The 13576-nt window shown below is 45.1% G+C and overlaps 1 protein-coding gene across 3 annotated transcripts; it reads right to left on the bottom strand.

Annotated features, from left to right (window-relative positions):
- Positions 1-439: 439 nt before the first annotated feature.
- On the bottom strand, positions 440-13139 carry prkd4 (protein kinase D4). Of its 3 annotated transcripts, XM_021577806.2 has the most exons (19): positions 12970-13139; positions 12449-12660; positions 11108-11246; positions 10314-10445; positions 9989-10146; positions 9045-9249; positions 8714-8803; positions 8088-8241; positions 7745-7868; positions 7581-7658; positions 7139-7352; positions 6762-6790; positions 6525-6597; positions 6278-6384; positions 5983-6144; positions 5695-5793; positions 5318-5585; positions 3793-3878; positions 440-837 (listed from the first exon to the last, which is right to left on the bottom strand). In XM_021577806.2, exons 1-19 carry the CDS (start codon positions 13025-13027, stop codon positions 673-675), a joined length of 2553 nt encoding a protein of 850 aa, XP_021433481.2. In that variant the 5' UTR covers positions 13028-13139; the 3' UTR covers positions 440-672. The 3 variants fall into 3 exon arrangements, with proteins under 3 accessions (XP_021433481.2, XP_021433484.2, XP_021433483.2); XM_021577808.2 differs by lacking the exon at positions 3793-3878 and having other exon boundaries at positions 684-837; XM_021577809.2 differs by lacking the exons at positions 11108-11246; positions 12970-13139 and having other exon boundaries at positions 12449-12554.
- Between the last annotated feature and the right edge of the window lie 437 nt (positions 13140-13576).

The raw sequence follows: 13576 nt of genomic DNA, 5'->3' as shown, positions 1-13576 counted from the left end.
CCGAATACTTTCGCAAGGCACTGTACTTCTGCATATATAGTGTACGTAGGCCATCACCTCTACCAAGGCTTACACATCTCAGTATCGTACCAATACCGCCCAAACGCAGGATAGAGGGGCTGAGTGAATTTGTCTGGACTCTGTGGAGGAGGGTCATAGAAGGATTAATTTTGTAGGAGGACAGAGAACCTGCCTTGTGATCTTGGTAAACTACTACTCTGGGGCACAGAGGGCGGGCAGGGTAGCCTAGTGGTTAGAGCATTGGGCTAGTAACCGAAAGGTTGCAAGTTCGAATCCCCCAGCTGACAAGGTACAAATCTGTCGTTCCGCCCCTGAACAAGGCAGTTCCTAGGCCGGTATTCAAAATAAGAATTTGTTCTTAACTGACTTGCCTAGTTAACTTAAATAAAGGTTAAATAAAAAGGGCCTGAAACATTAGTCTTAATATTATGATTTATTAAAAAATAACCACTACAAGAGCTGGCACCACTAGGGCACCATAAAGTCCACGAATCCGGAGTCGTCATCTCTTCCAGTGATCTTTTTCTACGAGACTGCTATAACAGCACTAACAGCATCCAGACAGTTGTTTATGGTGAACACCACTGAAACACACCAGTAGTCCAGAAGCCATCTTGTCCGACCCTTCACCTTTGACATTTGGGCCTAGGGTCACAGGCTGTCATCGTGCCCGGGGGTCCAGGTGAGGTGAGAGGGGAAGACCAGGCCCCTGTCCAAGGCGTGGCATCTCCAGCGGTCGTCGTCCCCCTCGTGGGTCAGGTACCTACAGCCCATTCTCTTCTCAAACTCCCTCAGGTCACACCACAACTGGAAGTCCTGGGGAGTTAAGGTTAGGGTTAAGATTATGGTTAAGCATTAGAAGGGTTTGGTTATGGCTAGGGTTGGTGTTGAGCCGGAATGGAGCTAGGGTTAGGGGGAAGGGGGGGTGGGGGGAGTAGAAAAGGACAAAGAGAGAGAGAGAGAAAGAAGTGTGAAATGTAGAGATGGCTTGTCAATGACTGGCCATTCATAATGGGTTACAAACTGGCTACCCTTCTCACTTGTTATAGGCTAAACCCATTACCTTACAAACTGCTCAGATGTTTTCAGTTTGTTTAAGATGTCAGAAACAAGATAATCTTTTTAATTGCGATTTATCAGGGGATGTTGCAGCACCCCTACTTCCCACTGCTATGCTTAGCACCGTTCCTACTCTTGCTAGAAAAAGACGTAGGCTACCTGCGGCACAAACCTGTCATTTCTACTAACCTGTCGGACACTGCGATTCTCAGCAGTGGCCGTCAACTTGACTTTAAGCCAATCAGAGAGCACAAACCTCCATGTGGCAGGGAGATAATGGGTGTCAAGAAAAAAATAAAAATAACCTAAGTTACACCAAGTGTAATCCTCTCCCTTTTCAGCAGAATTGTTCTAACTAAGACAATAAAGCATTGCATTATTTGTTGTGCATCTAGCTAAGGAGTGTTGGGCTTGAATAAGTGTATTTTTGTTCGGCTTGATAATGTGCACAAGCTCACTAACGTTAGCGTGCTAACTGACCAATGCATTCACAAACACTTCATATGAATCGAATGGGTTTGTAAGTGCAGCACAATGCGCAAAACACTAAATGCCTTACTAAGCTAGCTATCTAGCAAGATGAATAATAAATAATTGAATTCACTCTACACTATCCCACTCTGCCAGTTCACATTCTAGCTAACGTTAGCTTAACAGTTAGCATCGTCATTATTTCCAGTAGCACAACATACAGTTGAAGTCGGAAGTTTACATAAACTAGTTTTAATGACTCCAACCTAAGTGTTTCAACCACTCCACAAATTTCTTGTTAATTAATAAACTATAGTTTTGGCAAGTCAGTTAGGACATCTACTTTGTGCATGACACAAGTAATTTTTCCAACAATTGTTTACAGACAGATTATTTCACTTATAATTCACTATCACAATTCCGGTGGGTCAGAAGTTTACATACACTTACTTGACTGTGCCTTTAAACAGCTTGGAAAATTCAAAAAATGATGTCATGGCTTTAGAAGCTTCTGGTAGGCTAATTGACATCAGTTGAGTCAATTCGAGGTGTACCTGTGGATGTATTTCAAGGCCTACTACCTTCAAACTCAGTGCCTCCTTGCTTGACATCATGGGAAAATCAAAATAAATCGGCCAAGAATCAGCCAAGAACAAAAATTGCAGACCTCCACAAGCCTGGTTCATCCTTGGGAGCAGTTTCCAAACACCTGAAGGTACCACGTTCATCTGTACAATCAATAGTATAAAAGTATAAACACCATGGGACCACGCAGCCGTCATACCGGTCAGGTAGGAGAGGCGTTCCGTCTCCTAGAGATGAAAATACCTTGTTGCGAAAAGTGCTAATCAATCCCAGAACAACAGCAAAGGACCTTGTGAAGATGCTGGAGGAAACAGGTACAAAAGTATCTATATCCACAGTAAAAGGAGTCTTATATCGACATAACCTGAAAGGCCGCTCAGCAAGGAAGAAGCCACTGCTCCAAAACCGCCATAAAAAAAGCCAGACTACGGTTTGCAACTGCACATGGGGACAAAGATTGTACTTTTTGGAGAAATGTCCTCAGGTCTAATGAAACAAAAACAGAACTGTTTGGCCATAATGACCATCATTATGTTTGGAGGAAAAAGTGGGAGGACAAGCCGAAGAACACCATCCCAACCGTGAAGCATGGGGGTGGCAGCATCATGTTGTGGGGGTGCTTTGCTGCAGGAGGGATTAGTGCACTTCACAAAATAGATGGCCTCATGAGGAAGGAAAATTATGTGGATATATTGAAGCAACATCTCAAGACATCAGTCAGGAACTTGAAGCTTGGTCGCAAATGGGTCTTCCAAATGGACAATGACCCCAAGCACACTTCCAAAGTTGTGGCAAAACGACTTAAGGACAACAAAGTCAAGGTATTGGAGTGGCCATAACAAAGCCCTGACCTCAATCCTATAGAAGATTTGTGGGCAGAACTGAAAAAGTGTGCACGATCAAGGAGGCCTACAAACCTGACTCAGTTACACCCACCCTGTCAGGAGGAATGGGCCAAAATTCCCCCAACTTATTGTGGGAAGCTTGTGGAAGGCTACCTGAAACGTTTGACCCAAGTTACACAATTTAAAGGCAATGCTACCAAATACTAATTGAGTGTATGTAAACTTCTGACCCACTGGGAATGTGATGAAAGAAATAAAAGCTGAAATACATCTCTACTATTATTCTGACATTTCACATTCTTAAAATAAAGCGGTGATCCTTACTGACCTAAGATAGGGAATTTTTACTAGGACTAAATGTAAGGAATTCTGAAAAACTGAGTTTAATGGTATTTGGCTAAGGTGTATGTAAACTTCCGACTAGCTTCTCTACTGACTTAAGAGGCAGCTGCTTCACTAAAAAAAAAAAAAAATCCATTGGGATTTTATTATAATGTTGCTAGTTATCTAGTTGTGGCCATCTGGCTCATATCAACAAGGGCTTCCTACACATTATAGCTAGCTAGCAACATAATTAGCTTATCTTGCTAGTTGGCTAACATTAGCTATCTACAGCAGGGACAAGCCAAACAAGCTACTGCCACCTTGTGGTCTGGAGTATTTTGACTATCGCATTGGTGGTGTATCTGTGATATGTGAACAACAAAAAGTTACCTGCCAACAGGAGGTGCCAAGTACATCTCAACAGTCAATATCATTGGTGTGTCTGAGCCTTAAAGTGTTTCTGTTAGGAGGAGTTGAGGTCTTTTACCTGTAACCAGGGGTGTCCCAGTGCTTTTCCCACACTGAACCTACACCTTACTGCAACCTGGAGCAGGTTGTTGATAAGACTCACCGCTAGAGAGCGAGAGAGAGAGAGCGCGAGAGAGAGAGAAAGCGAGAGAGAGAGAACAACGTAATGAGAGACTGATTCTACCTCCACACAGATAAAACGTTAGCCCAGGGATAAGGAAATAAAATATTTGAATGCTGATTCATTGGTTTCTGCTCCCCACCTTAGACAAAACACTAGGGGGAATGTTACTTTTGAAACCCCTGATGTTAGCCCAGGGCAGGCGTTCTGTACAGACCTACCCTCCAGTGAGATGTTAGCCCAAGGCAGGCGGGGGTACAGACCTACCCTCCAGTGAGATGTTAGCCCAAGGCAGGTGGGGGTACAGACCTACCCTCCAGTGAGATGTTAGCCCAAGGCAGACAGGGGTACAGACCTACTTAATATTTTTGAAGGGAGACACTTTTGTGAAACAACCTTCCTGGGTGAGCCACCATACCCATCAGAGAAGGGGGTTGAGGAGTCATGAAGTCAAATTGATACATACAGTCACTTCCAAAATTATTGGCATCCTTGATAAAGATAAACAAAAAATAATACAAAATACTGAGCTGTATTGGTATGCTCAGAACAATTTGAAAATTGATATTATTTTTTACTAATACAATTGCCCAGAGAAAGAGATTTTCTTTAACAAGTAACAATTGTTATATCTCAAAAAAGATAGGTCTCAAAATGATTGGCACTTCTTAAGAATCTTACGAAAATAAAATCTGCATTAATTAACGTTCAACTTTAAGTTCATCTAAACTTAAATGAACTGTATTGTGGTCATCCATGGCTTCCGGTTTCACTGGGGTATAAAAATGAGGTAACACACATGTAAAATACATTTGTCACCCACCACCACGGAGAAAGGCAATGAACTTACAAACGAAAAAGATAAATGTTTGTTGACCTTCATAAATGAGGTACAAAACAGCTAAAAGAGGAAATACAGTATACCACTTACCACTGGAACAGTGGTAAACTTGCCTGGTAAAGAACGCATGTGTATCTTTTCCCCACGCATAGTGAGGAAGATGGTTCGGGAGGCAAAGAAAAGTCCAAGTGCCACAGTTGGAGAATTCCAGAACTTGGTGGCATCTTGGGGTCACCAAGATTCCAAAACTACAACTAGACACCCCCTCCATTCCAGTAGGCTCTTTTGGAAGGGTTGCCAGAAAAAAAGCCCTTATTAAGAGTAACCAACAAATGTAAACGCCTGGAGTTTGCTAAAAAAAACAAACAGCATTGGCACTTGGATTGGAACCAGGTGCATTGGTCAGATGAGACGACCATAGAGCTCTATGGCCACGCAAACCACTGGTGGATTCACCATTGAAAGTAATATGCATAAGCAGAAAATAACCTCATATCAGCTGTACAATATGGTGGGGGAATCCCTGATGATCATTACGGGACTCTTTTGCTTGCATTGGTCCTACCAGGGGAACAAACTTACCCTCTAGTGAGATGTTAGACCAGGGCAGGCGGGGGTACATGAAGGAAGCGTTGGTGATCTGTTGTCTGATGTCCTCGTCCTCGTTGAAGGGGAACGTTCCGCTCAGGCTGACGTACAGGACCACACCCACCGCCCACATGTCCAGCGAGCGGTTGTAACCATGGCTACTGATGACCTCGGGTGCCAGGTAGGCTGGTGTGCCCACCACCGACCGGCGGAACGACTTCTCACCGATGATGCGGGCAAAACCAAAGTCACACAGCTTTACCTGAGGGGAGAGGAGTCGCTGTAAAGTCTGATGGAAGGTTCTTTTACAAAGTAGAGTCTTCACAGACAAATTGAAGCACATGCACGCACACACACACACACACACTGACCTGAGGGAAAGAGTCTGGGGAGGCCAGCAGTACATTCTCAGGTTTCAGGTCACAATGAGCGATGTGTTTGAAGTGCAGGTAGCGCAGGGCCTCTAGAATCTACACACACACACACACACACACTAGTCTATGAATCAACAAAGAATTCAAAATCAACTGAATTTTACATTGACTTATACATCAAACGTATTATTAAAAAAGGCACTACTTTCCCCCTCTAGAGGCCCTATTTGAATACCGCAGACTGTTGAAGAAATAGTCCGTGTCCTTCCGCTATGTCACCAGTACCTGTGTAACCAAGAAACGTGTGGTGCGCTCTGGCAGTCGGCCCTTCTCATTGGACAGAATCATCTCCAGCATATCTCCATGGAGCTTCTCCATGACAATGAATACGTGCTCCATGGTCTCAAACATGCCCTCCAGTAGAACTATACCGAGGTGGGACAGATTCTGAAAACACACACACACACACACACACATATTGAAAGGGGGAAACTAATATGACAACGGGATGTTCATTTCAAACACCGTACCTCCCTGTAACACAAACGCAACATAAACAAACAAAATGTAGAACCGTCACCTGTAGAATTGCCTGCTCGTTCCTCAACTGTCTCTCCTGTTTGGTAGGGAAACGGGTTTTGTCGATGACCTTGACGGCCACTGGCTGACCAGACTGTCTGTGGGTGCCTGGGGACGAGAGAGAGGACTCTCAGCTAGCCAAGTAATACAATGATAATACCCTATATGTAATCTGAATAGAAGAAGCTCATTGAGCCGAACAGGTAACGGTAGAGAAAGCATTTCTTCCAGTGTAACGTCAAACTCACCTCCATACACCACTCCAAACTGTCCTGAACCCAGCACCTCATCAGTGAAGATCTGATACACTGAGCTGACATCCTGAATGACACACACACAAGCATAAAAAGGCACACAAACAAACACAAAATGCGCGCAATACACACAAACACAGTGTTTAGTTACTCATCTATCCATTTCAGACAATGAGACTCGAGAGCTCGTACTCCATATAGATCCATCAGCCACCCACCCCACACACTTACCGGGTTTTTTCCACTCTGGGGTTCATGGTCTATAACAGAAAGAGTTCTCTCTTTATTCAAAGCACCAATTGTCAATCTCACCATTGTTAAAGAACATGACCATGGAACTAAGTCTAACACGCATGAGGATGATGCCAACTTTACTTTACAGTCTTTATGAAAAACAAATGTGAGAGACCATCCAGTGGCATGGCCCTCAGAGCACTCAGAGTTTGGCCAACTGACACAGGTGAGTTGTGGGGGTCACCCACAGAATGTTCAGACAGAACCCGCAATGACCTAAACTCTCTAAATACTTGGCTCTGATGTCAGTCATTGGTCTCTCTCTGAACAATACTCTAGTATCCCAGTCCAAACATGCTACTTCTCTGACTCACCTTGTCCCCGTTTGTCCACCTGCCCACTGTTCAGCACGGGCATCAGAGCCTGGCGTACGGCGGTCTCCCAGGCCTGTCCGTCCCGGCCCGCCGACACACAGTACACCAGCGTGCCCGTCACCACTTCGAAGGAGTGGGCACTGTTGCCGGGCAACAAGGGGACAGACAACTGGGCGGGGCCTCGTACCTGCAGCACCTCAGATAGAGGAATCTCCTAGAGAGGGAGGGAGGAATGAGACAGGAAGGGAGACAGGAGAGGGTGTGGAGAAGGGAAGAAAAGAGAGGGAAAGAGTGAGAGACAAGGGAGAAGGGAGGGAGGAAGAAAAACACATTTTGTTGATGTTAATATTTGGCCACAAGCAGTCAGTATTGTAGTGTTGAGGTGACTGACAGGCCTTGGATGGTAAATGCTAGATGGCTCTTTCTTCCCCATTGAACCAACCTTGTAGTACTTGGTGTTGATCTCGTTCTGGTAGAGAGTGATACTCTTCCAGTCCAATATCCAGTAATGACGTTTCCTCTGACAGAAACAATGAGAAAGTATGGTGTGAGTGTTCTCTCGGTGTGTGTGTGTGTGTGCGTGCGTGCGTGCGTATGTGTTCTCACCAGTGTGTCAGTGTTGGTGTGATGCAGTAGCCAACCCTCTCTCAGTACTCCACTGGCCTGTCTTTTAGTGTGACGGACTGACTGGACGACCCGCATTAGAGGAATATAACTACTGAAACATGGACTGAGGGAGGGAGGGACCAATAAGAGGAGGGAGGGAGGGACCGATGAGGGAAGGAGGGAGGGACCGATAAGGGGGGGAGGGAGGGAGAGAAGAGAACTTTTTTACAATTTCAATGAGACACTCATGTACTACATACTCAAATTATTATTATCATCACCAAAACTCAAAATGGAAACATACTGAACTTTATAGCCATTTAATATATATTTTTTATCTTACATGATTGATGGCTGATGTCCCACTTCCTTGTTCTCAGCAAATGGAACCTCGGTAGACGGCTCGTCGTCATCGTCTTCTAGTGATGTTAAACTCAAGCTCATATCCTCCTCATCATCCTCTGTGTCGTTCTTGTAGCCGAGACTGGACACTGAGTCTGAGTCACAACACTTTCTACATCAATATTAAGCTACGAAGGCACTGTTTGTGTCAATGAGAAGTAAGGCACTTCTACTCTCTTGTCAAAGCATGTACATGGAATGTATCATTTTAAGGACAATTTCACATTTTTTCAACCAAATCTTTATTTTTGATGTAAATGTCATAGAAGTGTCCAGACACTTTTTTTTTTGTGATTTCTTTCAATTGGTTTTGAGACACTTACCCCACCAGTAATATACTTCCTCATGCTTGTTCTGCAGTTGTAGAAGCACAGAAAAACCTGACCAAAGGCTCCAAAAACACTCAAATATGTCCTTTTAGAAACGGCAACGGAAAGAATCACTAAACATTTACGGACATTTACATCAAAAATTGAGTTTTTAACTTTTCCATGAAGCACGTTCGTCATGGACTCCATTGGTTAATAAGTTCAGTGGCCTGTCTTGCTCCAAGACGTCGTCTCTCACCTCCTTCCCCATTGGTGTTCCTCCTCTCTCCAGGACAGTCCGCGGGGACCAGGGAGCTCTCACAGCGACGATGGCAGTTCAGCTTACAGTCTGGGGAGAGAAAGAGAGAACGAGAGAAAGCGAGAGAGGGAGAGTGAGGTGAACTTCACTACACCAAGACGACGGACACAGAAATAACACGTGAAATCTGACCAAGCGATCGACGTACCCTCTCCAGAAAAGTACGACTAGAGAAAGCATCCCCCGCTAAAATAAATCCTGAAATCTGTCAGCTGCTCCCATAACCACACACCTTATCTGAACTATGACCCCCCCCCCCGACCCATCTCACCAGCGCATTGCAGGCCTTGGCGGAAAAGGCCTTTGAGGAGGTGGCGGCAGTGCTGGCACACGGTAGGCTTGGTGTAGCTGTGGATGTGGAAGGTGTGGGGCACCCTGGCCCTGCCCGTCTCACCATCCTTTCCCTGGCCCACCCCCAGCCACACCGGGTGATCTGTCCATGACGGGGGTCTGGACCTGGGCTTGGACATGCTGATCTAGACGTAGAAGGGAAGAGAGCAGAGAGGAAGGAAGGGGTGAGGGAGAAAAAGAGGGAAAGGAAAGGAAGAAAAAGAGAGATTTTCAGGTCCTACTGTTGCCGTTAGAACCACCCAATATTGCCCTGTAGTTATAGGTGTATCCATGTGAATACACAAAGAGTGTTGCTAACATAGAATTAGAATAGAACGTATGCAGGTCTATGACATCAGCCACTCCAGTGTATGTTTCTGAACACATCCTTATTCACAATTCCTTCAGGACTATCCGTAATCATGGTAGCATCCACATGAATGTAGAAGTGTTTAGAAACATATCCTATTCTTATTTACAAATATAAATGAATGTACCATTCATATCTATTGGGCACAAAATAATATGAAACACATCCTAAACAAACAGCAAACGCATCTAACAAGTTTGTGGAGACAAGCTTGATGTAATGTTGCATGCTAGGAATATGGGACAAAATATTTATCTTTTGACTACTTTAATAATACACAACACTTTTGGTCCCCTAAAATGAAGGGACTACGTACAAAAACTGCTGTAATTTCTAAACGGTTCACCCGATTTGGATGAAAATTCCCTCAAATTGAAGCTGACAGTCTGCACTTTAACCTCATAGTCAATGTATCATTTCAAAATCTAAAGTGCAGGAGTACAGAGCCAAACCAACAAAACATTTGTCACTGTCTCAATACTTTTGACGCTCACTGTATCTCTAAGCATTCTGACCTCCTCTAGACTGCCTCCTGCAGGTGTGGAGAGGGAGTGCGTCCGGGGCCTGCCAGGGGGGAACAGGGACAGGCTGGGGCCACACACACGACGCCGTGCGCGGCTACAGTCACTAGGCAACTGCAGCGCACAGCGCTTATGGAAGTCTAACCCACAACCTACGGAGAGAGTATCAGAGAGAGAAGAGACATAATTGAGACAGAATCAGACAATTGCTGAATAGATTGAGGTACAAAGATATATACGACTAAGTATATACTGGAGTTGCTCGATGTGATTAAAGATAGGATATACAGAAAAAGTACTACTGTATCCAACACCTTACCTTCACATTTTAACCCTTGACGTATCAGTCCCCACAGCATCTCACCACAGTGGTGACAGAAGGTGGGGGTGCGATATGATTGGACAGCCAGGGTGTGTGGGCGGATCTTCATCTCCGTCACAGCAGCTGATCCTGAGTCAGATCAGAATGAGCAGATTGTCTATCACAATCTGTGATGACTGCTATGGTGTGTGTGGTCATCCACACCCCCTCCCAAAATGCAATTTTTTTCCAGAAAAACTAGGTGTAAATCTAGTAAATCCAGAACTGGCATAGTCCTTTAATGGGTCCTTTAGGACAACGGGGCAGATATTGTATGTTACCAGTGAGCTACAGTGGGCTCCAGGCCAGACTGAACTGGCAAGACTCATTAACCTAGGACGCTAATGCCTCGATAAGACGGACAGCGTTATTGCATCAATGCGGTGTAATAAATGCTGCAGTTCCAACTTTTCTTCATGATCCAAAATGTGTGTGGATGTGTGTGCAATAAAAGTTCAACATTCACCTTTTGCTACTAGTCTACGCTTACAATTTGATGCATACGTTGGATAAATCGCATGCACCACAACACAGAACACACTGCGATTGCCTGTGCAACGCTATGCTGCAAGGCAAACGCAGCGTTCCTTTGGAAATGAATGTACTTCTGGCGTGCGCCAAAAAAATATTCAATGACGCTGTCGGGTCTGATCGAGGCGTTGAACTGGTAAGTAAGTCGATTCAATACGCGGTCAAAAGTAGTGCACGATAAACGGAATAGGATGCTAGTCGGGACACAACCCCAGCCTGACCTGAGAGGATGACCTCTATGAGGTCACCGTCCAGCAGTGGATCCTGGTCTGTGAGTCTGTGGAGGAGGTGTTCTGAGCCAGGCTGGTGTCTAAACAGGAGGACCTTCTCCCCTACACCCACCACACTGCAGTCTGGAGCCTAAAATACCCAGAGATATGATCGATCAATCAATCAGTCTGGTTCTGGCTGGTTTAGCATCTGGATGTGCATCATCAAAAGCATGCAGACAGACAGGCAGACGGTGGGCGTTCAGTGAGGAGAGAGACTGGTCACGGAACAATGTGAGGGATGTCAAGCGTCATTGTCGTTAGATATTCAAATGTGATGGAAACAAGTTTGAGTGTGGGTTTATTTCCAGGCTTTCTGACCGTTTGTATGTTTGCTACCAAAAACAGGCAATGTGCAATGACCTCTGGGGGGTGGGGGATTTCCAGATTATTCACACAGACCACATACAAGGTTCACACACTAACATTTAAGTCATTTAGCAGGCGCTTCTGTCCAGAGCAATTTACAGTAAGTGCATTCATTTTAAGATTGCTAGGTGGGACAACCACATATCACAGTCACAATAAATACATTTTTCCTCAAAGTAAATATCAGCAAAGTCAGAGCTAGTAAGGAGGGATAAAGTCAAGTGCACGTGTTAGTTCACGTGGGGGGGGGGGGGTATTTAAGGGTCGGGGTTCAGATGTTTTCGGGAAGATGGGCAGGGACTCTGCTGTCCTAACTTCAAGGGGAAGCAGGTTCAACTATCGGGGTGCCAGGACAGAGAAGAGCTTGGATTGGGCTGAGCGGGAGCTGAGAGACCAGAGGTGAGAGAACAGAGTGCTCGGTTTGGGGTGTAGGGTTTGAGCATAAACCTGAAGGTAGGGAGGGACAGTTCCTCTTTCTGCTCCGTAGGCAAGTACCATGGTCAAAGACACCTACACATGCACGCGCACACACACTTGTGTAACTAACCTTGTGGGGACACACAATTCAGTCCCAAAAATCCTATTTTCCCAAACCCCTAACCTGTACTCTTACCTTAAACCTAACCATAGTTTGAGCAGGTGTGTGTGTGTTTGTGTGAGAGAGAGAGAGATGCAGGAGAAGAGGTTGTGGTTGGAAAGTAAGCTGCAGACACAGCTAAACCACACAGCAGCCCCTCTAGCTGACATAGTAACAGGGCTATCTTTCACTGAGGTGAGGTAGAGACAGACACACACACACAGAGAGAGAGAGAAAGAGAGGGAGAGACAGAGAGAGGCAGAGAAAGACATTTTAGCTACTGTGTTGCATCACACCAATAGTTAAAGGAATTGGCTAAACCATTCTAGATTGGGGGGGAGGTTTACCTTGCGTTCTATGATCTCTGCCGCCAGTCTCTTGGCGTGGTGAAAGCTGAGCTGCCCTCTAGGCACCCATACCACCTCCCTGAAGAGGCCTAGCTGGAACTGGACCAAGGCAGGGCCGAGAGGTGCCTGGAGGGGCCCGGGGGCCGCGGGGTGGGAAGGTCGATCAGGGGTACCCGGGCTGGACCGGGCCACTGACATCCTGGAGAGAGAACCTATAGGTGCAGATAGAGAGAGCGCTAGAGAGGCATGACAGAAATAAGGCTTATAGGAGAGATTTAAAAGATGCATCAGGAACAGAAGTACTGATGGATCATGGAGGCAGACTAAAACTAACATTTATTCATATAGCAAATGTCCTACATACACTGCAACTGAATGTACTTCACAGGCACGGAGCTTGTCAAGACATGAACAAAATAACAGCGCATATTGACATACTAGATTTTCTTTCCTAATTCAAATCAGACAAACATGGCTACCGAGACACGGCACAGTACTTTTGGTGAGGTAAACCCCCTTACTTGATATTTCAGAGTCCATGCAGTCTAGTTGACACCTTCCAGGCTCGGAACGCTCCATCTTAGCAGTCCGGTCTCCTGTCCTCGTTCAAAAGACACATTGACAAATGAAGTGGCTACTGTTCTCAACCTTTTCTTCAGAAGCACACTGGTGGATTTGATTTCCTCATGTGAGGCTGTAGGCTTATAACAGTGACAGGAAGCCACTGAGTAACACCCTCAGCCCAGAATATGAACACACACACACACGTCAACTTGATACTTACCAGAAGCCTGGTCCACCATTATCATTTATCCAATAAACGTCACACTGGTTTGTTGGCTTACGTGGTGTACAAATTGATCTCTTACAAACAATTTTTTCAGAACGGCACAAAGTAGTAATTACAATTCCTTTACATTGGGGATAATGTGTGTGTGTGTGTGACAGGCAAGGTGTGTATTTCAAACTCATTTCAAATCAAGCCGTTTCAATGTGTCAAAAAGAATGACGTCACACAAACAGATCAGGATCAGTTTGAAAAGTGGAGTTTTTCCTTTATTGAACCTTCAATAAAATATACAAGGTTGTTGGCCCCTTAACAATGAGATCCGCTATACTGAAGTAGAG

The sequence above is a fragment of the Oncorhynchus mykiss genome, chromosome 21, assembly GCF_013265735.2.
Source record: "Oncorhynchus mykiss isolate Arlee chromosome 21, USDA_OmykA_1.1, whole genome shotgun sequence".
NCBI lineage: Eukaryota > Metazoa > Chordata > Actinopteri > Salmoniformes > Salmonidae > Oncorhynchus > Oncorhynchus mykiss.
This window is presented reverse-complemented; position numbering and strand designations above follow the sequence as displayed.

Excerpts from the sequence above, each read along its gene's own strand:
- prkd4 (XM_021577806.2), bottom strand. The coding sequence starts at position 13,027 with ATGGAGCGTTCCGAGCCTGGAAGGTGTCAACTAGACTGCATGGACTCT. Across the intron at positions 7,659-7,744 it reads ACACCAACACTGACACACTG|AGGAAACGTCATTACTGGAT; the intron begins GTGAGAACACAT and ends TGTTTCTGTCAG. Across the intron at positions 6,385-6,524 it reads GTTTGGAGTGGTGTATGGAG|GCACCCACAGACAGTCTGGT; the intron begins GTGAGTTTGACG and ends TCTCGTCCCCAG.